The sequence below is a fragment of the Delphinus delphis genome, chromosome 6 (genome assembly GCF_949987515.2).
Source record: "Delphinus delphis chromosome 6, mDelDel1.2, whole genome shotgun sequence".
NCBI classification, from domain to species: domain Eukaryota; kingdom Metazoa; phylum Chordata; class Mammalia; order Artiodactyla; family Delphinidae; genus Delphinus; species Delphinus delphis.
This window is the reverse complement of record NC_082688.1, coordinates 110,023,726-110,049,601: the sequence shown is the minus strand read 5'-3', so window position 1 is coordinate 110,049,601 and position 25,876 is coordinate 110,023,726. Positions and strand designations below refer to the sequence as shown.

The 25,876-nt window shown below is 38.1% G+C and overlaps 1 protein-coding gene across 2 annotated transcripts in view; it reads left to right on the top strand.

Moving 5' to 3' along the window:
- Positions 1–25,876, top strand: part of GALNTL6 (polypeptide N-acetylgalactosaminyltransferase like 6) — a 1,143,433-nt gene that overhangs the window by 448,506 nt on the left and 669,051 nt on the right. The window contains exon 1 of one of the 2 annotated variants that reach the window (XM_060013625.1): positions 5,582–5,647. The exons of the other annotated variant lie outside the window; for it this stretch is intronic. Within the exon in view, the coding sequence (XP_059869608.1) occupies positions 5,620–5,647 (28 nt within the window). The 5' untranslated portion in view covers positions 5,582–5,619. Of the gene's footprint in view, positions 1–5,581; positions 5,648–25,876 lie in introns of those variants that run through there. 2 annotated transcript variants of the gene reach the window in all.

Here is a 25,876-nt window from a genome sequence, read left to right as displayed (position 1 = left end):
CCAGCCGCTCCGCGGCATGTGGGATCTTCCCGGACCAGGGCACGAACCCGTGTCCCCTGCATCGGCAGGCGGCCTCTCAACCACTGCGCCACCAGGGAAACCCTAGTCTGATGTCTTAAGCAGAGGAAGATATTCTACAAAGCCCCTCTGTTCTGTTGTCTATGCTCCTGATGATTGGGCCCTTGCTTCAAACTAACAGGCTCTTTTAGGTCTCTCGAGTCCAAGGGCTTAGAAGATTCTCTGCTCTGCTAAATTGTAGAGCTGTTTGGGAAGATTTGCTTTCTCAGAGTCTCCCTGGATTCGCTTTGCCCCGGCATCCTCTGCACCGTTGTCTTTTCAGTGACACACACTGGACAGGCCAAGCTCTGACCTCCTTCTTATCTTGGTGGAAACCTGTTCCACTTTCTTTGAGATGTGATCACAGATACCCCTTCTTCTTCCTCTTCCTCGTCAGTGGAGTGTATTCTCATCCCTGTCCTGAAGCTTTAGCAGTTACAGAAACATCAGGCAGACCCTGCCCTTGCATTTGTCAAATTCCCTGAGGCAAGGAATTCAAAGGGGCGGTGTGCCTGCCTGGAAAATACAGAGGACAGATGAAAATTAACATCTGAACATTATTTTTGCCAAGAATAAAAAAACTAAATGGATTACAAATAGCATACCATGAGTCAAAAGCACTAGAACCTTCACTTCCTAAATCAAATCTACTTTGTTTTGCTGTATTATTTTGTGGACTTTTTTCATCCCACATCTGTCAGTACCTATTCTGAGATTATTATGTGTTCTTCTAACTAGTGTTGGTTTTCTTGCTAGTTTGCAACCCAGGGGAAATGTGCTGAAAAGCTCTCATGTTTGGCTGTTCATCTTGAGATACTGACAGGAGTGCAGAAGACCTCAGCATGTCTTCTATTCTGAGGAAAAATTTAAAAATAAAGAAATAAGCTAATGTCTTACCCTTAAAAGTAAGCTAATGATACGTTCTTTGACTTCTGTAACCTTTATACGTGGATTGACTCATTCATTTACTGAGCACCTACCATAAGGCAGGTGCTACACAGGTAGTGTGGTGCACAGGGTACTTAAACACATGTGATGATCCTGTGAAAGGAGACGCCTTGTTGCTCCTTGAAGAAAAGGATCTAAACTGAGACTAGAAGCATATGTAGAAGTCAACCGAGTAAGTGGGCTGTTTGATAGAGGATGGAGTAATAATTTTTCAGGCAGAGGAAAGCATAGATGCAAAGGATAAAACAGCTCATGGGCCTTCCCAGGAATTAAAAGAAGTCCAATAGAGCAAATCCTCAAAAGCCCTATAGACCCAAGTTAAAGAATTCAGATTTTTGTCCTAAGGATTTTAAAGAAATGTCGTTAAGGGGCTGAGGGTCTAACAAACCCAGAGCAGTATTTTCAGAAGATAATTGAATGGAGAATGCAGGATGGAGAAAGGAACAGGCTGGTGGCCGGGGGGGAGAGGGAGGGAGGGTTGGCTTCAGGATGGCTATTTAAGAGGTTATCACAGTGCTTCAGGTGTGAAAATACTTTTATCTGGGAAGTTAGTATAGGACATGTTCAATATGAGGTATTTGTGAGGCATACACGTGAAGATGCTAAGTGCTTGAATTTGAGGAGAGAAATCTGGACAGAAGAAGTGTATCCATTGTCCTAAGCTGACACATCATAATTAAAGGCATGAAAGTGAACCAGGTGACATAGGAAGAAAATGCAGGAAGAAGAGACTATGTAGGGCCAAAGCTGAAGAAACTTCAATACTCAGGTAGAGAAGAGTGAGCCTACAAATATAAGAAGAAGGGATGCCTGGAGATAAAGGAGGAAAACCAAGAGAGCTTGGCTTCTAAGAAGGACAGAGAAGAGAGAGTTTTAAGAATGAGAGAAGAGTCAATCCAAATAGGTCAAGAGTCAAAGCAAGACAAGGAATGAAGTGAATCCATCAGTGGAAGGAGCCTGGGGATAATTGTTCATATCACTGGTGCAGACAGGCTCAGTGGATGTGGAAAGTACAAGCCAGAGAGCAGTGTGTTAAGGTGTGAGTGCAAAAGAAGTGGAAGGAGAGGAATCAGGTGTTGGTTTGGAAGGTAGGAGAACTCAAGGGAGAGTGAGTCTTTTTATAATTTTTAAATTTTATTTTATTGAAGTATAATTGATTTACACTGTGTTAATTTCTACTGTGCAGCAAAGTGATTCAGTTATACTTATATATATATATATGTGTATATATATATATATTCTTTTTTTCATATTCTTTTCCATTCTGGTTTATCACAGGATATTGGATATAGTTCCCTGTGCTATACAGTAGGACCATTGTTTATCCATCCTATGTGTACTAGTTTGCATCTGCTAATCCCATCCTCCCACTCCATCCCTCCTGCACCCTCCCTCCCCCTTGGTAATGTCTATGTCTGTGAGTCTGATTTTGTTCCAAAGATAAGTAGGTAAGTTCATTTGTGCCATATTTTAGATGCCACATGTGAGTGATATCATATGGTACGTCTTTCTCTTTCTGACTTACTTCGCTTAGTATGATCATCTTCCTTTTCTAAATTTAAGATGAGATTTGATCAAGTCTGCATATCAAATGGAAAGACGAAATAGAGAATGACCAAAAACGGAGGTGTGTGTTGGGCAGTGACACAATCAATAGGACAGATGCCCTAAGAAAGCAGGAAAGGAGGTGGGATTAAAAGAATAGATGGAGAGATTAGTTATAACTATGGTATGATAAGAGGAAACTCTTCCAATAAAACAAGGGGGAAGGAGGAAAGTAATAGGTGCTGATGTAAGGAAAATGATAGATGCTTTGAAACGCAAATTAACAACAGTGAGAAAGTATACATCTTCACACCACTACACACCTACTAGCTCGGGCAAAAGTCAGAACACTGACAACGTGAGACGTGGCACACATTCGGAGCAACAGGAACTCTCGTTCGTTGTTGGTGGAAATGTCCCTGTGTCTGCCAGTAAGCAGACATCAGATCTTTACTGGGTGTCTACTGTGAGTGGAGCATGTTTCCAGACACTGGGGAATCAGCAGTCCTCAAGGCAGACAGAATTCCTACCCTTCAAGAGCTCACATTATAGTGGAGGAAAGATACGTTCAGGTTCTAATACCGTAAGGTAATGCAGTGAAGAGAACAAGGTAGAGAGAGGACTGTTTCAGTTAGGGGAAGGTACTTCACAGAGAAGACTTTGAAACTGAGGTTTGGAGCATAGAGCTATGATATTGTTGACCTGAAACAAATAGCCAGGTATTTCTCCAGTAAACATGGGTATATTTGGGATCAGCAGAGAATTGTAATGAGGGGTCTGCAACCTTGGAGAGGCACATGCACGTACCGGCACAACAAGGGAAGGAAAACACTTTTATAGGGAGGAAAGGGGATTTGGGAGGGCCATAGTAGACAAGAGTCCATGAGTTTTCTTAGCTGAGTCTTACTTCTTGTTGGGCTCTGCTATGGTCACAGGGCATGAGAGCGCCCCCTGCTGGTCTCCTGACTCTATTGAATTGAGGTTTCTGTTTATTAACTTTTTTACGGTATCATTTTAGGAAAGAGTATTCTCTGTTGATGGAATAGCAGGTGCAGAAACCCTGAGATGGAAACTAGCTTGGTGTGTTCAGTGGAGAAGAATCAGCCTGCCGTGGCTCGAGTGCAGGGGGCGGAGTGGAATGAGATGAGCTCTCAGAAGTAGGCTGGAGTCTAGTGACTAGAGCCTGGTATACCATCGTAGTGATTTGGGTTTTATTTTAAGTATAACTGAAAGTCACTGGAAGGTTGTAAGACCTTTTCCTATTGATGTGAACTGATGTATGCTTTTATATGATCCTACGAGGTCCTGAGTGAAGGATCTGAAGGATAAGCCCTATGGGAGCAAGAGAAGATTCAGGGAGACCACTGAGAAGATTAAGCTCAGAGTAAAGATGCTAGTGACCACAGCCAGGTTATTTTGTCAGAAATGCGTTATGATGTGGGGCGAACACCACCAAACATCTCAGTGGTTTTCAACAGAGAAGCTTCCCTTGTGGCCCACTCTAAGTGCCCCTCCTCGGTCTACAGCAGCTCTCTTCTACATCATGTGTATTTTAAGACTCAGGCTGACAGAAGAGCCTCTGTCTTGATCACTGTGGACATGTAAAAACAGAGAACACAGTACAGTACATTCTGCACTGGCTCTTAAAGACTCTTCAAAAACTCATGTGCCGTTCTGCTCCCTGCACATCCCCCTTTCTTTTGTCTGAGGCAAGTCACATCAACAAGCCTAGCATTAATAAGATAAGAAATTTTTTTTTTTTTTTTTTTGGCGGTACGTGGGCCTCTCACTGTTGTGGCCTCTCCCGTTGCGGAGCACAGGCTCCGCACGCGCAGGCCCAGCGGCCATGGCTCACGGGCCCAGCCGCTCCGCGGCACGTGGGATCTTCCCGGACCGGGGCACGAACCCGTGTCCCCTGCCTCGGCAGGCGGACTCTCAACCACTGCGCCACCAGGGAAGTCCCAGTAAGATAAGAAATTTAATCTTACTCAAGACAGGGTCATCAGCTATTTGTGAACAATAATACAGCACGTTGAAGATGTAGCAACAGATGTGGGGATTAGAATGGAAATAGGGCCAATGCAAATGTCTTGTGAACTAGACGTGGAAAGTGAAGGAAAAGAGGGATCAAGAATGACCCCCAGCTTTGCACCTGAGACACCTGGAGAGGGTGTAGGATGTGATTTTCCCAGCGTTGATAAGCAGGGCAGAGGGAAGAAGAAGGCAGATAAAGGAACCCATCGAAGTTTGGTTCTGAGAGGATAGTCTGGGAAAATATTCATCCAAATGATGGACAATAGGACAAAAAGAATGTCAGGGGACTGAGAGTCTGAATGGGGTACAAGGACAGGTATAAAGGAAATAAGTAAGTAACTCCAAGCCAGAAGGATAGGAGTACTTTTCTGGTGAGTTCAGTGTTGGATCCGTTTGGGCTCATGGCAGTGCCAACGTGTGACCGTGAGCTGATGACCGAGATAGTATAAGAAGGTCATTTGGAGAGAACAGTACACTTGGATGGCTTTCTGGGTAGAAGATGAAATCACAAAGGATAATGGTAGGACTTTGTAGGCTGGGCAACTCTGTGTTGTGTATGAAAATATCTATTGAATTAAGGGGAAGTAAAGATAAAATCACAAGATGACACAGTAAGGCTAAGAAGAGGGTTTTACAGCTAAATTGTATGGGTGGTAGCAGATGATATACAAGGTGTGGGGAGATCGCTTTTCACATCTTCCTGTTGTGAGAAAAGCTTGAAAGGAAGCTTCCAAAGCTTGAAAGGAAGCTCAGCGTCTGCCTCAAAGACCTGTAAGTAAAGCTACGTATTCAGGGGACAAGCAGGTTTCGTTTGAGGGCATGGTGAAGAGAACGAGGATGTAGGGAATTATTTTATTCTGACGTGGGAGATCTAATAAGAACAATAATTCAGAATGGAAGAGGGGTGGTGCGCTAGAGGGGAGAGGAACCCGGAGTCGTGGATAGAGAGTTTGTGATTTGCCCGAGGACATGAGGGCTGGGTGGATTGGCCTTGACAATCATTAGAGACATTTCGAAGCACTCAGATCTCAACAGATGCAGCTGCAAGTTGGATGGAGGCCAGGTATGTGGGTGTGCCAGCACCTGCACATGTGGGGAGCGGCAGGACACTGGGCAGGACATCCTCCAAGGCTGTTTCTTCCTGTCGCTGAGTTTATCCAGGAGATGCTGGCTACACAGCAGAGCCTGGGCCCCACCAGGCTGGCTGCCCTGGGGAGTCAGTGTACCAGGTGTGGAGCAGTGTCTCTTTAGCCCCACCATTGCCTTCCGATAAAGCTTATCTCAGATAAAGCTTATCTCACTTTCTTGTTCCGTCCTTTTATGTCAGAATGCATATTCTTTTCTTTTTTAATTAATTAATTTATCTATTTTTGGCTGTGTTGCATCTTCGTTGCCACATGCGGGCTTTCTCTAGTTGCAGCGAGCGGGGGCTACTGTTCGTTGTGGTGTATGCGCTTCTCGTTGCGATGGCTTCTCATGTTGCGGAGCACGGGCTCTAGGCGCGCGGGCTTCAGTAGTTGTGGCACGAGTTCAGTAGTTGTGGCTCGCGGGCTCTAGAGCGCAGGCTCAGTAGTTGTGACTCACGGGCTTAGTTGCTCCGTGGCACGTGGGATCTTCCCAGGCCAGGGCTCGAACCCATGTCCCCTGCATTGGCAGGTGGATTCTTAACCACTGTGCCACCAGGGAAGCCCATTTTGTGCATATTCTTTTTTAAAAAAAATTTTATTGAAATACAGTTGATTTACAATGTCATGTTAGTTTCAGGTGTACAGCAAAGTGATTCCGTTTTATATATATATATGTATTCTTTTTTTACATTCTCTTCCACTCTAGGTTATTACAAGATATTGAGTAGAGTTCCCTGTGCTATACAGTAGGTCATTCTTGCTTATCTATTTTATACATAGTAGTGTGTATATGTCAGTCCCAAGCTGATCACGTGATGAAGTTTGGAGGATACTTCATTCTTTTCTCTTAATTAAGAAGACCTTACATTTTCTGAGTGCAAAATGGCAGAGGGATAAATGCCACCTTGCTCTTTGGAAGAAAACCTGCCAGAACTCAGAACATTCCCTCAGGTCTCCCTGGCCCCGAGCGCATGAGTCCAGGGCTACTGGCCACAGCTAACAGCCTCATGCTGAATATATTCTCACAGTACCTGGGCTTCGACACTTCTGACTGGGACCTTAATTAAAACCATTTTACTGAGCAAATACCTGACTGGTGGCCTGAGAAGATCTACAAAATAGATAATGTTTTATATATCACTACCCATATCTGTGGATACACGTACGCATTATAACGTACAACAAAATTGCCACGTAGTATTATAAGGATGTCTTACTAACCTAAGAAATAATTAGTACAGTAATAACAAAGGGAGAAATGCTTACAAAACCTTCAACACCGAGTTATTCTAGTGCTTGTTCTTAGATTGCCTTTTTTTCCTGGAAAAGGTAGGGTGGTAACTGCTCTTGAATAAACCTACAAGGGTCTCTGAGTGGGTGCTAGGAGATGGAAGGGAGGCCCCTCTGCCTGTGGAAACTCCTGATGGTGCCAGTGAGTGCTGAGACATATATAGAAGCTTCTGGAACCTTGGGGAATGAACACCTGTAACAAAAACAGAAGGATCAGCATTCCTGAACCTGCAGGCAGGGTAGAAATGCCTGATCCAATCTTAGAAGAGCACATGGATTTTGCTGTCAGGGCCCAGAAATGAGGTCACAATTGAGGGAGAAAAGAGAACGAGATTCTGAATTATTCTGCTGCTTACTGTTGGTAATGAAGCTTGAGAGAATTGCATTTTTTTAAAGGAAAACAAATTTAGAAGAGGGAAGCATTATTTAAGTAGACTCTTCATGATACCTGAATACCTTACCTTAACCCGTGTCCTGGTTGTAGTTTCTGTGAGGGCTGGAACCGTGTATGTTTTCTGTGTCCTATTACAGCTCTCAGGACATAACAGGTTTGTAATCAATATTTGTGAAATGAATCAACTTATGAAAACTTCTGGTCAGAACATTCTTAGAGGCTTGTGATTTTGGACAGCAAGTTGTAATTCAAAGGTTAGCTGAATGAGATCTAGAACTCATACAGATGTTAATAGTCCTTCTAACATTAATGGGTGAAGTGATAAAAGTCCAGAGCTGTATCAGCAATAATTAAAAGCCAACTCCAATTCCTATTTGCATTTTTCTCTTTTCTCTATTCTAGTCACCATCTGAGGGGGAGTAACTTGGTAGAGGCTATAGCTATCTTGTAATGGCCCTATGGTTGTCCTTCATGAATGTTTAAATCATCATATTTATGTAAAAAATATTGCCATGTACAGCATGCTTTGAAAAAAACGAATGCTTCCGTAGGTGTGTGGTTTTATTGTTCTCCATGCTTTTTCTTTCAACCACTGGTTAAAATTGGAAAATCAAAATTAGGTTGATGAAAGAATAAGATGCGTTATGAATACAGGCTAAGACTTCTGTCCTCCGAGTTTCGCTGTGTCCTTTGATACACTCGTTCTCCCATCATGCCGTGGGGTGGTGATTAGCCCCTCATCATCATTCTTCAGTTGTCTTCACACTGCACTCCAAGTGACCTTCTATAATGAGTTTCTCCTTGAAGGATCATTTCCTCCTCACATGTGAAAACATCATAGTGATTTAATTATTATTTTCCTATTCTGTGTTATCTGGTAGTTACCACAATTTAGCTTCCTAAGTGGCAATATAAAAGAAGTATTTTTCTCATACTACATTTTTTTCTTAATTGACAATAATTGTTTTAGAAGGAACATATGTGATAATTTTGGAATTGAATGACATCTCCAAAGCCTAATTTTTTTTTAACATCCTCAAACCTCGTTGTTTAAAATGACTCGAGACGCTCCTTAAGACTGGCACACACCTGGCAAAGAATCACTCTCAAAAAGGCCTATGTGACAGAGACAACCTTCTGGCCCTGAGTTACTGAGTATAGACCTGAGAGCCATGGGGTCAGACTCCCCCAGTCTCTGCACAACTAAATCTCAGAACGTGGGTGGGGATGTAGTTCAACAGCTCTCACGAGAGATACGAGAATCCCTCCTTTCAACGATGCCTGGGATACTTTTGTCAGGAGATTTACCTCTTCTCCAGACCTCTCAGTAATCACTGCTGTAGTTCATGGATAGTCATCTTATAACTTAGGATTTTAATAAGAAGATCATATTATTGGATAAGAAGAGAAGATGATTATTATTAGATGAGAAGTCCTTGCTTTCTCATCTAAATCATACAGGACAGCCTTGGGTTCCTTTCCTAGGATTCAGCTTATTTAGTCCCAAATTTCACTCCTCCATTTGGCTCTTTATAATGGATTATCCTTACTTATTTTATCTGCCTTATTTGAGAAAGAAGACTCTTGCCTCTGAAGGTCTAGGGACCCACTCTTTCATCTCTGCTTTGGGATCAGTTTGCTTTAACTGGAGAGAGTACTTTTTTTTTTTTTATTGGAGTATAATTGCTTTACCATGTTGTGTTAGTTTCTGCTGTACAATGAAGTGAATCAGCTCTATGTATACATATATCCCCTCCCTCTTGGACCTCCCTCCCACCTCCTTCTAGGTCACCACAGAGCACCAAGATGAGCTCCCTGGGCTCTACAGCAGGTTCCCACTAGCTATCTGTTTTACACATGGTAGTGTATTTATGTCAAACCTAATCTCCCAGTGCATCCAACCCTCCCCTTCCCTCCCTGTGTCCACACATCCGTTCTCTACAGCTGCGTCTCTATTCCTGCCCTGGAAATAGGTTCATCTGTACCATTTTCCTAGATTCCACATACATGCGTTAATATATGATATTTGTTTTTCTCTTTCTGACTTACTTCACTCTGTATGACAGACTCTAGGTCCATCCACGTCTCTACAAATGGCCAAATTTCGTTCCTTTTTATGGCTGAGTAGTATTCCATCGTGGCATACGCACCGCATCTTCTTTATCCATTCATCTGTTGATGGACATTTAGGTTGTTTCCATGACCTGGAAACTCTGCAGGCCTGGAGAGAGTAAATTTCATGAGTTGGAGGAATAGACACAATTTTAATTGAAACAGTATGAATTCTAACTTTTATAAGGAAACTTTTAATGTGTATTGTGTCATACAATAGTGTCTTCTTTAACTCAGTATGAGCTGGAGCTCTATTTTCTGTAGATTTTCATAACAAAAACAGCAGTCTACATCCTTTTGTGGCCAGTTGTGTTACGGAACTTTGTACATTTTAATCTAGTTTGTCCTTGCCTTCTTAGCATTAGTTATATTTTAGTCAGGCAACAAGTGTCTCTTAAATCTCACCAGCCCCTCAGTCTGCCCTCAAACATCTTGTTGCCCTTCCTACGCAATGAACCTTCATTTCTTCTAGAAGATTGGAGGTATGACTAAGTTATGTAGTTTTTCCTTTGAGATTATTGATAATTGCTTTCAAGCAATTATTATTGCAAAGTACTCAAGCTTCAGGTAATATTTGCATGTCAGCTTTAAAGCTGAATGAAATATCTGATGATGTATGATGATTTAAAAACAATCACTGAATGATTTGGTGGTGTACAGTATTAGATAGAATAAAACTATTTAGCCACACCTCTTCTCTTTGTAAATGAGGCCACTGAGGGTGAAAATGTGAAAGATTCCACCCGAATTACACAGCTTCTTAGGAGGAAAAGTTGGATGTAAATCTCAGAACCTAGATATTTGTCATCCAACTCCGAATTGTGGCATCCAATACTCAATATTCTGTAATAAACTTATACAGAATAATCTGAAAAAGAATAGGTACATGTATGTATATGTATGGCTGAATCATTTTGCTGTACACCTAAAACTAACACAACGTTGTAAATCAACTATACCTCAATATAAACTAAATGTTTGTTTGTTTTTTCAATTAATTAATTAATTTTTTTGGCTGTGTTGGGTCATCATTTCTGTGTGAGGGCTTTCTCTAGTTGCGGCCAGTGGTGGCCACTCTTCATCGCGATGTGCGGGCCTCTCACTGTCGCATGTGGGATCTTCCCAGACCAGGGCTCAAACCTGTGTCCCCTGCATTGGCAGGCAGATTCTCAACCACTGCGCTACCAGGGAAGCCCTAATTTTAAAAAAAAAAAAAAAAGAATGGGAAATAACAACATATGCATGCTGTGTGTTTGTGTGTGTGTGTGTGTGTGTGTGTGTGTGTGTGTAATTTTGTTGAAAGCAGATGCTGTGGCAATGAGGAAAAAGAAGAGGGAGACTCATCTTATTCTTAACAAACATTATGAATTAAAGTTTAAAGCTAAGACATAAAATTCAGGTAAAAACAACAGACAAGAACCATAAGAAGAAAGAAAGAGAAGGAGAAGGAGAAAAGGAGGAGAAGGGGATGGGGGAGGAGAGCATCTTATGAATGATGCTGAAAGCTGAAACTAGAACAGCGTCCACTCCCCTCCACCATAACAAATGGAGTAATGGGAGTTTAGTGAGTTATTGAAAACGTTCAGAAAACAAACCTGCCCCCCAAAGTTCCAGGATTTTCAATTGCTGCTAACATATAAAACTGACATCCATAAGAATATCACATCTCCTTTGTATTAAGAAGTCTTTACTGCTTTCAGGTTTTTTATATATTTTACTCATAAAAACATAACAGTAGCCCTGAAAGATAAAATTTCCAATCTGAATATGAAGAAAGTGACATTTCTTGAGAGAAAATTTGGGACACAATTACATGTTTTATAAATACAGGAATAGAAACAGAAACCCCAAGTCTTTTGATACTTTGTAAATTACAAATGGATTCTTTGTTCTTCACCTCACTTCAATATCTTTTATTTATAATGCTTAAAGATTTGGAGAAAACCCTAATTTTTCATACTATAATTGTAAGGGTGATGACAAAGCAGTGATATCTGGGTGAACCAGACTATCAGAGACAAGTTAGCTCTTTTTTCGTCCTTATACGCAGTACTAGTTCTCCCAATTATTAAATTCAATGGGGATTTTATACTTTGAAATATTTATCTGTAATATTTATGTAGTAATCTTCTACATAGCCTAAAGAAAGAGGCCATTAGTGAGAACTAAGTAATTATGTATGTATAAGTTTTCAGGCCATCTCACACTTATTTAACCCCAAAATATGAACTTGGTGCCTATTTTTCTTCCATTGGCCCCATCCAAATCTATAAAATACAAACGCCTAAAAATTCTAACAAAATCATATTCTCATAAAAATCAATGGCATTTCAAGAGGAGCTAAAAGTAAAAGCAATTCAAAAGAAAAATTGAAACGATAATTACATTAAAAATAATCATAGTTGGGCTTCCCTGGTGGCGCAGTGGTTGAGAGTCCACCTGCCGATGCAGGGGATGCGGGTTTGTGCCCCGGTCCGGGAGATCCCACATGCTGCGGAGCGGCTGGGCCCGTGAGCCATGGCCACTGAGCCTGTGTGTCCGGAGCCTGTGCTCCGCAACAGGAGAGGCCACAATAGTGAGAGGCCCGCGTACCGCAAAAAAAAAAAAAAAAAAAAAAATCATAGTTAAACTCATTTAAAACCTATTATAACATATATAAAGTAAACCATCAAAATTTTAGAACAGTGTTCACAAAATTATCTGTTGGTATTCACTTGTATAAATGCAAACTCTGATTAATATAATTATCAGCTCTGTGATTTTTACAAATGAATACTTAGTGTATAGGTTTTAGTGGACACAGTATCCTTTACAATCATTCTGTCTGTTTACTCAGGTACCGAGGTATTTCATATAAACTTTTATATTGAAGAAAGGAAAAACATGCAATTTTAAAGAGATCTGATGATTTATGATTTTTCAGAAAACGAACTTATATACGTTATAGTTTGAAGGAAAAGACAATTCCCTGACATCTGAAAACAAGTCTGTTCCTTAAGCAGAAGAAGAGGAGGTTATTGAAGGCAAATGTACTGGGAGTCTTGGGAAAGGAATGACTTACTAGGTTTCCTAAAGAATAAGCTAAACTTGCATGGAAATATTTTACCGATGGTCGTAGTGATGAAAACCACAATTTCGTGAAAACCAATCTGGAAGTATCACTTCCAGGATGATTCATTCCGATAAGGAAAATTCCTTGAGTGAGGCATGGAATTAGGACCGAGCCTGACCGGATCACATTCCAAGAAGTGTATGGGCAGGACGAGAATTGTTTATTCCCTTTATAGTAATAGAGCTGGTTACCTAGATGTAGTTAACCAGTACCTAATTAAATGAAGAAAATATAATAAAATATACATGAAGAACAGTAGAAAATTTTAGTATACAGATAGGGAAGCTATCTGGTTAATTTAAAATATAGACACTTCTGATATTAATGATGTGAAGTTACTCTTTAAGAAATTACTATAAATCTAATGCAGTTCAACATCCCATTAAAATCTCTTCACTCAACAACATCGCTAGAATTACTATTTGCGCATTTCAGGTGTCTGTGCCCTCTGTATGCCACGTTTGTTGGAACAATCAGAAGCTTATGAGACATGGACCACTGATAATTTTTCATTCCATTACTACAGACATGAGAGAGACAGAGAGAAAGAGACATTTATACTTCAGTGAGCAGTTTGGAAGTCTTTTCTGGTTCCATAGAAATGTAAATTCCACTCATCTTTAAAAGAAAAATTATACATTACATCCAGTCCTTAGTGCGAACTTTCAGGAATTGCCTTCTTTTGTCCATTTGATATTAAATCACCTCACTACCACTCCCCTGACTGAGGATGTGATATCTGTGGTGGTTTTATTCTTTATGATTATAGCAAGTATCATCCTTTTTCATTCTTTCATCTCTTTTCATGCATAAAGCTTCCTTTATAATCTATTGAATAAGATTTCACTTTTCCTCAGCATCATGTAAAATTTTATCATAAATAGCATATGCTTTGTAAGGCATTGTTGTCATTCATAATCAAAATTAAGATACTGCTGTTACGTAGAAGCTATTTTAAATCTGACATATACACATATTTATCACTCAGTCTAAAAGCCAAGATCATGTCAGGGTCCCTGTTAATATTTAACTAAAGTAATTTTTTGAATTTATTGAGGATCACAGCCTATATGTTTTCCTTATTGTATAGTATAATGTAATTTCAGTTGTCTTCTTAGGCTATACATAGTGTAAGTAATAACAGATGACAAAGTTAACTATTATTTTGTTAATCAGACTTTTATTTATTGCAAGGAATAAATTTATTGCAAAGAGTCTAGCCCCCAAATCTTATCTTCACTTAGTGTTTTCTTGGCTAATCTTTCTTTCTTTTGCTACTTTCGTTCTAATTTGCCTCTTAACCAGTGGCCTCTTTATTTTCTTTAGATTTTTTTTCCACTCTCTTTGATGGTTTTGATCTCAGCTTCTTCTCTGTATGCTTCAAATGACATAGGGGATGCTTTGTGATTGTGTTCCCTTACTGTTTTAGAAGGGGTAAAAACGTCCAAGCCATGACACTGTGACACTCTGTAATTTTTACACAAAGGAAGATGCTAACAGACCACATCAGACAGATTTAACAGTAATGTTCCATTTAAAAAAAAAAGTTGTCACTTCCTGGGGAATGCACTGCATGGGAATTAAATCAAGCACTTCCCCTTAAAGGGGAAGGGTGGAAAGGGAGAGATAGGAGGCAGAAATCCTATTGTGTGTAAATTACAGATACTTTTTGCATTTAAAAATGCTTTTTATCATTAGTCTTTATTGGTTAAGAAAAGGTTAAATTTATATCTGTGTAAGTAGAACCCATACGTACCAGTGATGAATCAAACTAAATACACTTTTTTTTAAACATATTTATTGGAGTATAACTGCTTTACAATGTTGTGTTAGTTTCTGCTGTATAATGAAGTGAATCAGCTATATGTATACATACATCCCCATATCTCCTCCTTGTTGCGTCTCCCTCCCACCCTCCCTATCCCACCCCTCTAGGTGGTCACAAAGCACCAAGCTGATCTCCCTGTGCTATGCAGCTGCTTTCCACCAGCTATCTATTTTACCTTTGGATTAATCTCCAAAATTTACAAGCAGCTCGTGCAGCTCAATATCAAAAAAAACAACGCAATCCAAAAATGGGCAGAAGACTTACATAGACTTTTCTCCAAAGAAGACATACAGATGGCCAACAAACACATGAAAGGATGCTCAACATCACTAATCATTAGAGAAATGCAAATCAAAACTACAATGAGATATCATCTCACACTGATCAGAATGGCCATCATCAAAAAATCTAGAAACAATAAATGCTGGAGAGGGTGTGGAGAAAAGGGAACCTTCTTGCACTGTTGGTGGGAATGTAAATTGATACAGCCACTGTGGAGAACAGTATGGAGATTCCTTAAAAAACTAAAGATAGAATTACAATATGACCCAGCAATCCCACTACTGGGCATATACCCTGAGAAAACCATAATTCAAAAAGAGTCATGTCCCACAGTGTTCACTGCAGCTCTATTTACAATAGCCAGGACTTGGAAGCAACCTAAGTGTCCATCAACAGATGAATGGATAAAAAAGATGTTGCACATATATACAATGGAATATTACTCAGCCGTAAAAATACACTTTTAAATGATTGGGAGGCAAAATATTTCTTAACATGATTTGGTCCTGCGTTGTCTGCAGACAGTGAAGCTTTTTATGACAATTTGAAGAATAACTACACAATTAGATGATAAAACCTTTCCCCGAGCCCACATGAAAGCTGAAAACTGATAGAACACTAAGATTTCTATACAAACATGCTGATTTTAAGCATAGAGAATCCTTAATTTCATTCACAACAAATTCTTACCAACAACATCAATTCGTGTACATAGATTTATTCTATCTCCACGTCAAAGATCTGTGCTCAGAGTGAATATAAATACTTCTTGCTATTTAACTCCTTATAGGCTAAATCAAAACATATATAAGGTTTTTAATGTAAAAAATACCCATATCTCTAGATCTTAGACATATGAGACAACTATTCTTCTTAAAAATGTTTTCATAATCAGACAATGGAGATGTAATATTATTATCAGTAATGAATGGTTATTATTACTATAGATCATATTATTGTTTTATGTGACCAGATTAGTATTGGTTTATCCTGTAACCACATGTGTATTAGTTTAATTTTCTTCAGCTATGTCCTCCTTCATTAATACTGTGGTGAGTATCCTAGGTATTTTTTATTTCCAAATACATGTTTAATTCAGCTCCTCATTGCACTACACAGAACACCCCAATCACAAGCACACTGAGCCCCCCACCACTCCAGAGGAAGCAGTCCTGAGATTTCAGTTTGGATTACGTTGTAGGCAAATAAATGATCAGTTCCTGGAGAACTGACAACTTAAAAACACTTCTTCCAATCCAAGATCATGATATATCACTCCAATTATTTAGTTATTCATTAACTTCTTTCAACAATGTTTCTTATATTTACAGTATGGAGAGCAGCCTTGTACATATTTTGTTAGGTTTATTCCTAAATAGTTGATATTTTCATGCTACTTGAAAAGCTATTTTAAAAATTTTATTTCAAATTTGTTGCTAGTACATAGAGTTGATTTTATGTTGATCTTTATCAGTAAAAACCTTGACAAATTAGCATCAATTTTTATAGTTTTTCAATTTTGTCAGTTTTTTGTACACATTCATGTCATTTAAAATAAATTTGTTTTGAGACTTCCCTGCGGTCCGATGGCCTAGACTCCGCGCTCCCAGTACCAGGGTTCGATCCCTGGTCAGGGAACTAAGATCCTGCATGCCACATGGCAAAAAAAAAAAAAAAAAAAAAAAAATTGTTTTTATTCTTCCTTTACAATCTTTACAGCTTTTATTTCTTCTTCATGGCTTATTTCAGTTGATTGGCCCAGATAGAGAGGATCAAGGTCATGGATTGAGTAGAAGTAGTAACACTTGATATCATTGTTGTATTTCCAACCTTAGGGGGGAAAGTGTTCACTATTTCACCAATGATGTATAATGTTTGCCACATTTTTATTGTGGATACCCTTTGTCATATTTTTTAGAAATTCCCTTCTATTCCTAGGTTACTGAAAATTTCCATTATGGTTGAGTTTTATCAAATGATTTTTTGTGACTATTGAGATAATCAGATGACCTATTCCTCAATGTGAGTTATATTGATTGATTTTGAATATTAAGTCAACATTGCATTTCTGGAATAAATCCCAGTAGGGCATCATATACTATCTTTTAAAATGTAGATTCGTTTTGCTAATCTTTTGTTGAGTTTTTTTTTTTAATCTGTACTCCTGAGAGATATGTCTGATATATTCCTTTCCTGTAATGCCCTTACCTGTTTTTGATATCAAGCTTATGCTGGTATCCTAAAAGGAATTTCTCTATTTTCTAAGATAGCTATGTCAAGATGGTACTGCTTCTCACTTTGATATTTGGAAAAATAAATCAGGAAATCCATGTGGGCCTGGATTTTTCAATTTTTTTAATATAATGCCCTCAAGATCTGTCCATGTCACTAATAGAAGGATTGCCTTCTTTTTCATGGGTGAAGGATAACCCGTTGTATATGCTAAGCAAAATAAGTCAGGCAGAGAAAGGCAAGTACTCTATGGTATCACTTATATATGGATCTAAAAAGTACTCTATGGTATCACTTATATATGGATCTAAAAATGCTTAGCTCTTAGAAACAAAGTGGAGTGGTGATTACCACAGGCTGGGGGCTGAGGGAAATGGGGAGATGTTGGTCAAAGGGCAGAAACATTATAAGATGGATAAGTTCTGGGATCTTCTGTTACATAAATAGTGCATTTTATTATTATCTTTATGTTTTCCCTTTGTTAGGTTTTGTGTTATACATTCTTACGTGGTTCTCAGCTGTTTACCCTAGAGATTCCAGGACAGATTATTGACTTACTACACTTCACTTTAATTAGGACTTTTACCACTTTCAGAATAATACAAAACCAATAATTTACTACCTTTCCTCAGAGGGTCTCTGAGGTCCCTTCTATAAGGGCACTAATCCCATTTCTGAGTCCTAATCCCTCATGGCCTAATCACCTCCCAAAGTCCCCACCTCCAAATGCTCTCCCATTGGGAGTTAGAATTCAATATGCATTTTTCAGAGACACAAATGTTATCTATAGCACCCTGTGTCTTCCTAATCAGAATCTATTTCTAGCTTTTTCAGGCCTGGAGTCATACCATACTCATTTTCACTTCTCCTACCCAGAGGTGCATATTGTAGATAAACATTAAAAAAATGATAGTCATACCAATCTAGGAGACAGCCAGACTAAATAAAATATCACTTAATCTGGAGGATAAATACCAGGTGCACTATAAGAAATTTAATGGAATCTCCATGTTAACTTCTACTCTATGCCTTGAATAACATAGGATCAGAGACATATTTGGAAAACTTAGAAACTTTCTGCTTAATACCTGTACATTTATATATAGTATTTAACTTTTATATTTTTATTCTTTAAAATGCCTCATTTTTATACCTTTTATACTATTTTAAACACAGCAGATAGTGCACTGTTTTTTAATTTAAAGTAAAGGAATCTGAATTTACAGTGATAACAGTAAGGTACATTAGAGTTTTTTTAAAGATAAATAGGTAAATCTGTAGACTAATAAATTAAAGATCTTTGAATAATGTCATTTTTCAACATACGCTTTTTGACTGGAGCTGTTTCCTTTGTTTTGTTGTTTTACAAAAGAAATGTCACACCACATGAGATGTCATAGACCCTGAGGATCTGCATATTAACACTTCAGATGAGTTGATAGCATTTGCAGTAAAAACTGCTGACAGTGCGTGAGAACAGAAAATTTTAAAACTTTTCCTCACAACTGCCATGAAGAAGTCTCTAGAAAGCCCTCACTGGTGACCCACAAGCTTTGCTTTAAAGCTCTAAAGAGTCACTCATTCACTGGAAAAGCCTTGCCCCCTGAGATGTATCATCTGAAGACCACATTGTTATACAAAGAAAATGACTTTCCCTTTGACTGACAGATGTTTGAGTGAATGTGTAGCTTTAACATTTCCTACCTATAGTCTTAAAAGTGGCCGAATCTAAAAGTTCACCATTAAAAATAGCTACCAAAAAATTACAGAAAAGAAGCCTCAGGTGTGTGCCTACATTTCACTTAGGGCATTTAAATTTAAAAATAAAAATTTGTTAAAGAAAGTGAAGACTATTATGCACTGTGATTTTTTTTGTTATTGAATAGGATTTACGGAGTGGCCTATAAGTCCAGTTAACACCAAAGAATATATAAGATCAAAAGACCTTTTCTAGCTAGTTTGACCACTCATGGGAGAGAGACTTAGATCTTTTAAAAGTTTCTCCAGGTTAGGACACGGGTTCGAGCCCTGGTCCAGGAGGATCCCACATGCCGTGGAGCGGCTGGGCCCGTGCACCACAACTGCTGAGCCTGCGCTCTAGAGCCCGCGAGCCACAGGTACTGAAGCCCGCGTGCCTAGAGCCTGTGCTCCGCAACAAGAGAAGCCACCGCACTGAGAAGCCGGTGCACCACAACAAAGAGTAGCCCCCGCTCGCCACAACTAGAGAAAGCCTGCACACAGCAGCGAAGACCCAATGCAGCCAAAAATAAATAAAATAAAATATATAAATTTATTTTAAAAAAAAAGTTTCCCCAGGTTAGATGGCTAATGGCTAATTGTGGCAATGTTCATTGAAAATACCAGTGTCTCTTTTGTTAACTTACATGTAACATGGGTAAAACTATGTTTATTTCACAGTGTTGCATCAAAAAATGTATATAAAATTTTTTAACATCGTACTTTGTACTTAGTGGATGCTCAAGAATTAGCTGGTATACAAATGAAATTTCTCACGGACTCATTTACTTACCATTTAGTTTGTAAAAGCAAGTGACATTTTCTCCTAAGAAATCAAAACAAAATCAGACAAGACTCAGTATTGATTTTTTTTTGATGCCAAAAGTGAAACACTTAAAAATGTTTGTTTCTCTCCCTTAAAATTGAAGAGATTTTTAGTCTCCTTCTTGAGCATAAAATTCCTTATCAATCCCTAGCTGTTTGATCTTAACTCTTGGCTCTACTGAGGTTAATGCCACTGTGGCAGAAACCAGAAGCTTTAAAAAAAAGATGTTTTCACTTCTATTTGAGGTATTACTGAAATATATATATTATTTTTCAGATTCTTTTCCATTCTAGGTTATTGCAAGATACTGAGTATAGTTCCCTATGCAATACAGTAAATCCTTGTTGCTTATCTATTTTATATACAGTGGTGTGTATATGTTAATCCCAAACTCCTAATTTATCCCTCCCCCACCCTCTTTCCCACTTTGGTAACCGTAAATTTGTTTTCTATGTCTGTGAGTCTGTGTCTGTTTTGTAAATAAGTTCATTTGTGTCATATTTTAGATTCTACATATAAGTGATATCATTTTATATTTGCCTTTTTCTAACTTCATTTTGTATGATAACCTCTAGGGCCATCCATGTTGCTTCAAATGGCATTATTTCGTTTCTTTTTATGGCTGAGTAATATTCCATTCTATATATTTACCACATCTTCTTTATCCATTCATCTGCTGATGGGCATTTAGGTTGCTTCCATGTCTTGGCTATTATAAACAGTGCTGCTATGAATATCGGGATGGCTATCTTTTTGAATTAGAGTTTTCATCTGTTCTAGATATATGCCCAGGAGTAGGATTGCTGGATCATATGGTAACTCTATTTTTACTTTTGTATGTGGCATTTTAAAGCAGGAAAGAAAATGACAAATTACTCATTAAATGTCATTCCTACAGCACCTATCTGTGTGTTTAAAAATAAAGGTGATTCTTTTCTCACTTCTCACACCAGAACATGTTCCAGATGGTTCAAAAATTTTAATGAATAAAACAAAACAAAATGTTAGTAAAACTCTGAATTCATGAATGAATTTTAAAAATAATAGTGGAGTAGGAAAGGATTTACTTTATAAATATAATGCATAATAAGAAACTATGAAAAAAAGTAAAATAATCTGGGTGGAAAAAATCTTATATTAGATTTATTTTGATCTACTCTAAGTCTCTTTTAATTGGTGCAATTAGGCCATTGACATTCAAAGTGATTGTTGATATAGTTTTGATTAATCTCTACCTTATTCATTACTGTTTTCTATTTGTCATCCTTGTTCCATGTCTATCTTCCACTTTTTTTTGTCTTTTGTGCATTAAACTGAGGTTTTTATATGATTTTGTTTTTCTCCACGTCTTAGCATATCTCCACTTAGGTTTTTATATGATTTTGTTTTTCTCCACGTCTTAGCATATCAGTTACGCTTTTTTTTTCTTTTTTACTTTTTTGTAGTGGTTGCCCTAGAGTTTGCAATATGCATTTACAGCTAATCCAAGTCTATTTTTAAATAGCACTATAGCACTTCACAGGTAGTGTGAGTACCTTGAAATAACAAAATGATCCTAAATAGTAATTCCTTCCTCCTATCTCATCTGTCATTGCTTTCATCCATTCCACTTTTTTATAAGCATACATGAGTGTGTGTACATATATATATATAAAATATATATACACAAATACTACATAAGCATACATGACTGTGTGTATATATGTAATATATAGAGAAATAATATAATTATACATAAGCATATATAATCTATTACATTGTTGATTTTATACATTGAACAAACTGATATATTAAGAATAAGAAAAATTAAAAAGTGTTAGTTTTTCTTTTTGAAATAAGAACATTAATTTTTTTCTAACATCTTTATTGGAGTATAATTGCTTTACAATGGTGTGTTAGTTTCTGCTGTATAACAAAGTGAAAAAGCTATATGTATACATATATCCCCAATCCCCTCCCTCTTGCGTCTCAGCCCACCTTCCCTATCCCACCCATCTAGGTTGTCACAAGGCACCGAGCTGATCTCCCTGTGCTATGCAGCTGGCTGCTTCCCACTACCTATCTATTTTACATTTGGTAGTGTATATATGTCCATGCCACTCTCTCACTTCGTCCCAGCTTAACCTTTCCCCTCCCCATGTCCTCAACTCCATTCTCTACGTCTGTGTCTTTATTCCTGTCTTGCCTCTAGGGTCTTCAGAAACAGTTTTTTCTTAGATTCCATATATATGTGTTAGCATACGGTATTTGTTTTTCTCTTTCTGACTTACTTCACTCTGTATGACAGACTCTGGGTCCATCCACCTCACTACAAATAACTCAATTTCATTTCCTTTTATGCCTGAGTAATATTCCATTGTATATATGTGCCACATCTTCTTTATCCATTCACCTGTCGATGGACGCTTAGGTTACTTCCATGTCCTGGCTAGGGTAAATAGTGCTGCAATGAACATAGCGGTACATGACTCTCTTTGAATTATGGTTTTCTCAGGGTGTATGCCCAGTAGTGGGATTGCTGAGTCATATGGTAGTTCTATTTTTAGGATTTAAAGAACCTCCATACTGTTCTCCATAGTGGCTGTATCAATTTACATTCCCACCAGCAGTGCAAGAGGGTTCCCTTTTCTCCACACCCTCTCCAACATTTATTGTTTGTAGATTTTTTGATTATGGCCATTCTGACCGGTGTGAGGTGATACCTCACGGTAGTTTTGATTTGCATTTCTCTAATGATTAGTGATGTTGGGCATCCTTTCATGTGTCTGTTGGCAGTCTGTTATATCTTCTTTGGAGAAATGTCTATTTAGGTCTTCTGCCTATTTTTGGATTGGGTTGTTTGTTTTTGATATTGAGCTGCATGAGCTGCTTATATATTTTGGAGATTAATCCTTTGTCAGTTGCTTTGTTTGCAAATATTTGCTCCCATTCTGAGGGTTGCCTTTTCATCTTGTTTATGGTTCCCTTTGCTGTGCAAAAACTTTTAAGTTTCATTAGGTCCCATTTGTTTATTTTTGCTTTTATTTCCATTTCTCTAGGAGGTGGGTCAAAAAGGATCTTGCTGTGATTTATGTCATAGCATGGTCGCCCTATGTTTTCCTCTAAGAGTTTTATAGTGTCTGGCCTTACATTTAGGTCTTTAATCCATTTTCAGTTTATTTTTTTGTATGGTGTTAGGGAGTGTTGTAATTTAATTCTTTTACATGTAACTCTCCAGTTTTCCCAGCATCACTAATTGAAGAGGCTGTCTTTTCTCCACTGTACATTCTTGCCTCCTTTTTCAAAGATAAGGTGACCATATGTGCCTGGGTTTATCTCTGGGCTTTCTATCATGTTCCATTGATCTATATTTCTTTTTTTGTGCCAGTAGCATACTGTTTTGATTACTGTAGCTTTGTAATATAGTCTGAAGTCAGGGAACCTGATTCCTCCAGCTCCATTTTTCTTTCTCAAGATTTCTTTAGCTGTTCAGGTTTTTTGTGTTTCCATACAAATTGTGAAAATTTTTGTTCTATTTCTATGAAAAATGCCATTGGTAGTGTGACAGGGATGGCATTGAACCTGTAGATTGCTTAGGGTAGTATAGGCAGTTTCACTGTGTTGATTCTTCCAATCCAAGAACATGGTATATTTTTCCATCTGTTCGTGTCATCTTTGATTTATTTCATCAGTGTCTTATAGTTTTCTGCATACAGGTCTTCTGTCTCCTTAGGTAGGTTTATTCCTAGGTATTTTGTTCTTTTTGTTGCGGTAGTAAATGGGAGTGTTTCCTTAATTTCTCTTTCAGATTTTTCATCATTAGTGTATAGGAATGCAAGAGATTTCTGTGCATTAATTTTGTATCCTGCTACTTTACCAAATTCATTGATTAGCTCTAGTAGTTTTCTGGTAGCATCTTTAGGATTCTGTATGTATAGTATCTTGTCATCTGCAAACAGTGACAGTTTTACTTCTTCTTTTCCAATTTGGATTCCTTTTATTTCTTTCTCTTCTCTGATTGCTGTGGCTAAAAATTCCAAAACTATGTTGAATAATAGTGCTGAGAGTGGGCAACCTTGTCTTGTTCCTGATCTTAGTGAAAGTGTTTCAGTTTTTCACCATTGAGAACGATGTTGGCTGTGGTTTGTCATATATGGCCTTTATTATGTTGAGGTAAGTTCCGTCTGTGCCTACTTTTGGGAGAGTTTTTATCATAAATGGGTGTTGAATCGTGTCGAAAGCTTTCTCTGCATCTATTGAGATGATCATATGGTTTTTCTCCTTCAATTTGTTAATACGGTTTATCACATTGATTGATTTGCATATATTGAAGAATCCTTGCATCCCTGGGGTAAACCCCACTTGATCATGATGTATGATCCTGTTAACATGCTGTTGGATTCTGTTTGCTAGTACTGTGTTGAGGATTTTTGCATTAATGTTCATCTGTGATATTGGCCTGTAGTTTTCTTTCTTTGTGACATCTTTGTCTGACTTTGGTATCAGGGTGATGGTGGCCTGGTAGAATGAGTTTGGGAGTGTTCTCCTGCTATGTTTTGGAAGAGTTTGAGGAGGATAGGTGTTAGCTCTTCTCTAAATGTTTCATAGAATTCACCTGTGAAGCCATCTGATCCTTTTGTTTCTTTGAACATTTTTAATCACAGCTTCAATTTCAGTGCTTGTGATTGGTATGTTTATATTTTCTATTACTTCCTGGTCATTCTCAGAAGGTTATGCTTTTCTAAGAATCTGTCCATATCTTCCAGTTGTCCAGATTATTGGCGTATAGTTGCTTGTAGTAATCTCTCATGATCCTTTGTATTTCTGCAGTATCAGTTGTTACTTGTCCTTTTTCAATTCTAATTCTGTTGATTTGAGTCTTCTGCCTTTTTTTCTTGATGAGTCTGGCTAATGGCATATCAATTTTTTCTTCTCAAAGAACGAGTATTTAGTTTTATTAATCTTTGCTATTGTTTCCTTCACTTCTTTTTCATTTACTTCTGCTCTGATCTTTATGATTTGTTTCCTTTGGCTAACTTTGGGGCGGTTTTTTGTTCTTCCTTTTCTAATTGCTTTAGGTGTAAGGTTAGGTTGTTTATGAGATTTCAATTTTCTTAAATTTACCAAAGCTTGATTTGTGACCCAAGATATGATCTATCCTGGAGAATGTTCCACGAGCACTTGAGAAGAAACGTATTCTGTTGTTTTTCGATGGAATGTCCTATAAATACCAATTAAGTCCATCTTGTTTAATGTGTCATTTAAAGCTTGTGTTTCCTTATTTATTTTCATTTTGGATGATCTATCCATTGGTGAAAGTGGGGTGTTAAAGTCCCCTACTATTATTGTGTTCCTGTCGATTTCCCCTTTTATGGCTGCTAGCATTTGCCTTATGTATTGAGATGCTCCTATATTGGGGTGCATAAATATTTACAATTGTTATATCTTCTTCTTGGATTGATCCCTTGATCATTATGTAGTGTCCTTCTTTGTTTCTTGTAACATTCTTTATTTTAAAGTCTATTTTGTCTGATATGAGACTTGCTACTCCAGCTTTCTTTTGATTTCCATTTGCATGGAATATCTTTTCCCATCCCCTCACCCTCAGTCTGTATGTGTCCCTAGGTCTGAAGTGGGTCTCTTGTAGACAGCATATATACAGGTCTTGTTTTTGTATCCATTCAGCCAGTCTCTGTTTTTTGGTTGGAGCATTTAATCCATTTACATTTAAGTAAGTATTGATATGTATGTTCCTGTTACCATTTTCTTAATTGTTTTGGGTTTATTATTGTAGGTCTTTTCCTTCTCTTATGTCTCTTGCCTAGAGAAGTTCCTTTAGCATTTGTTGTAAAGCTGGTTTGGTGGTGCCAAATTGTCTTACCTTTTGCTTGTCTGTAAAGGTTTTAATTTCTGTGTGAAAACTGAATGAGATCCTTGCTGGGTAGAGTAATCTTGGTTGTAGGTTTTTCCCTTTCATCACTTTAAATATGTCCTGCCACTCCCTTCTGGCTTGCAGAGTTTCTGCTGAAAGATCAGCTGTTAACCTTATGGGGATTCCCTTGTATGTTATTTGTTGTTTTTCCCTTGCTGTTTTTAATATTTTTTCTTTGTATTTAATTTTTGATAGTTTGATTAATATGTGTCTTGTCCCATTTCTCCTTGGATTTATCCTGTATGGGACTCTGTGCTTCCTGGAGTTGATTATTTCGTTTCCCATATTGGGGAAGTTTTCAACTATAATCTCTTCAAATATTTTCTCAGTCCCTTTCTTTTTCTCTTCTTCTTCTGGGAGCCTTATAATTTGAATGTTGGTGCAATTAATGTTGTCCCAGAGGTCTCTGCGACTGTCCTCAATTCTTTTCATTCTTTTTTT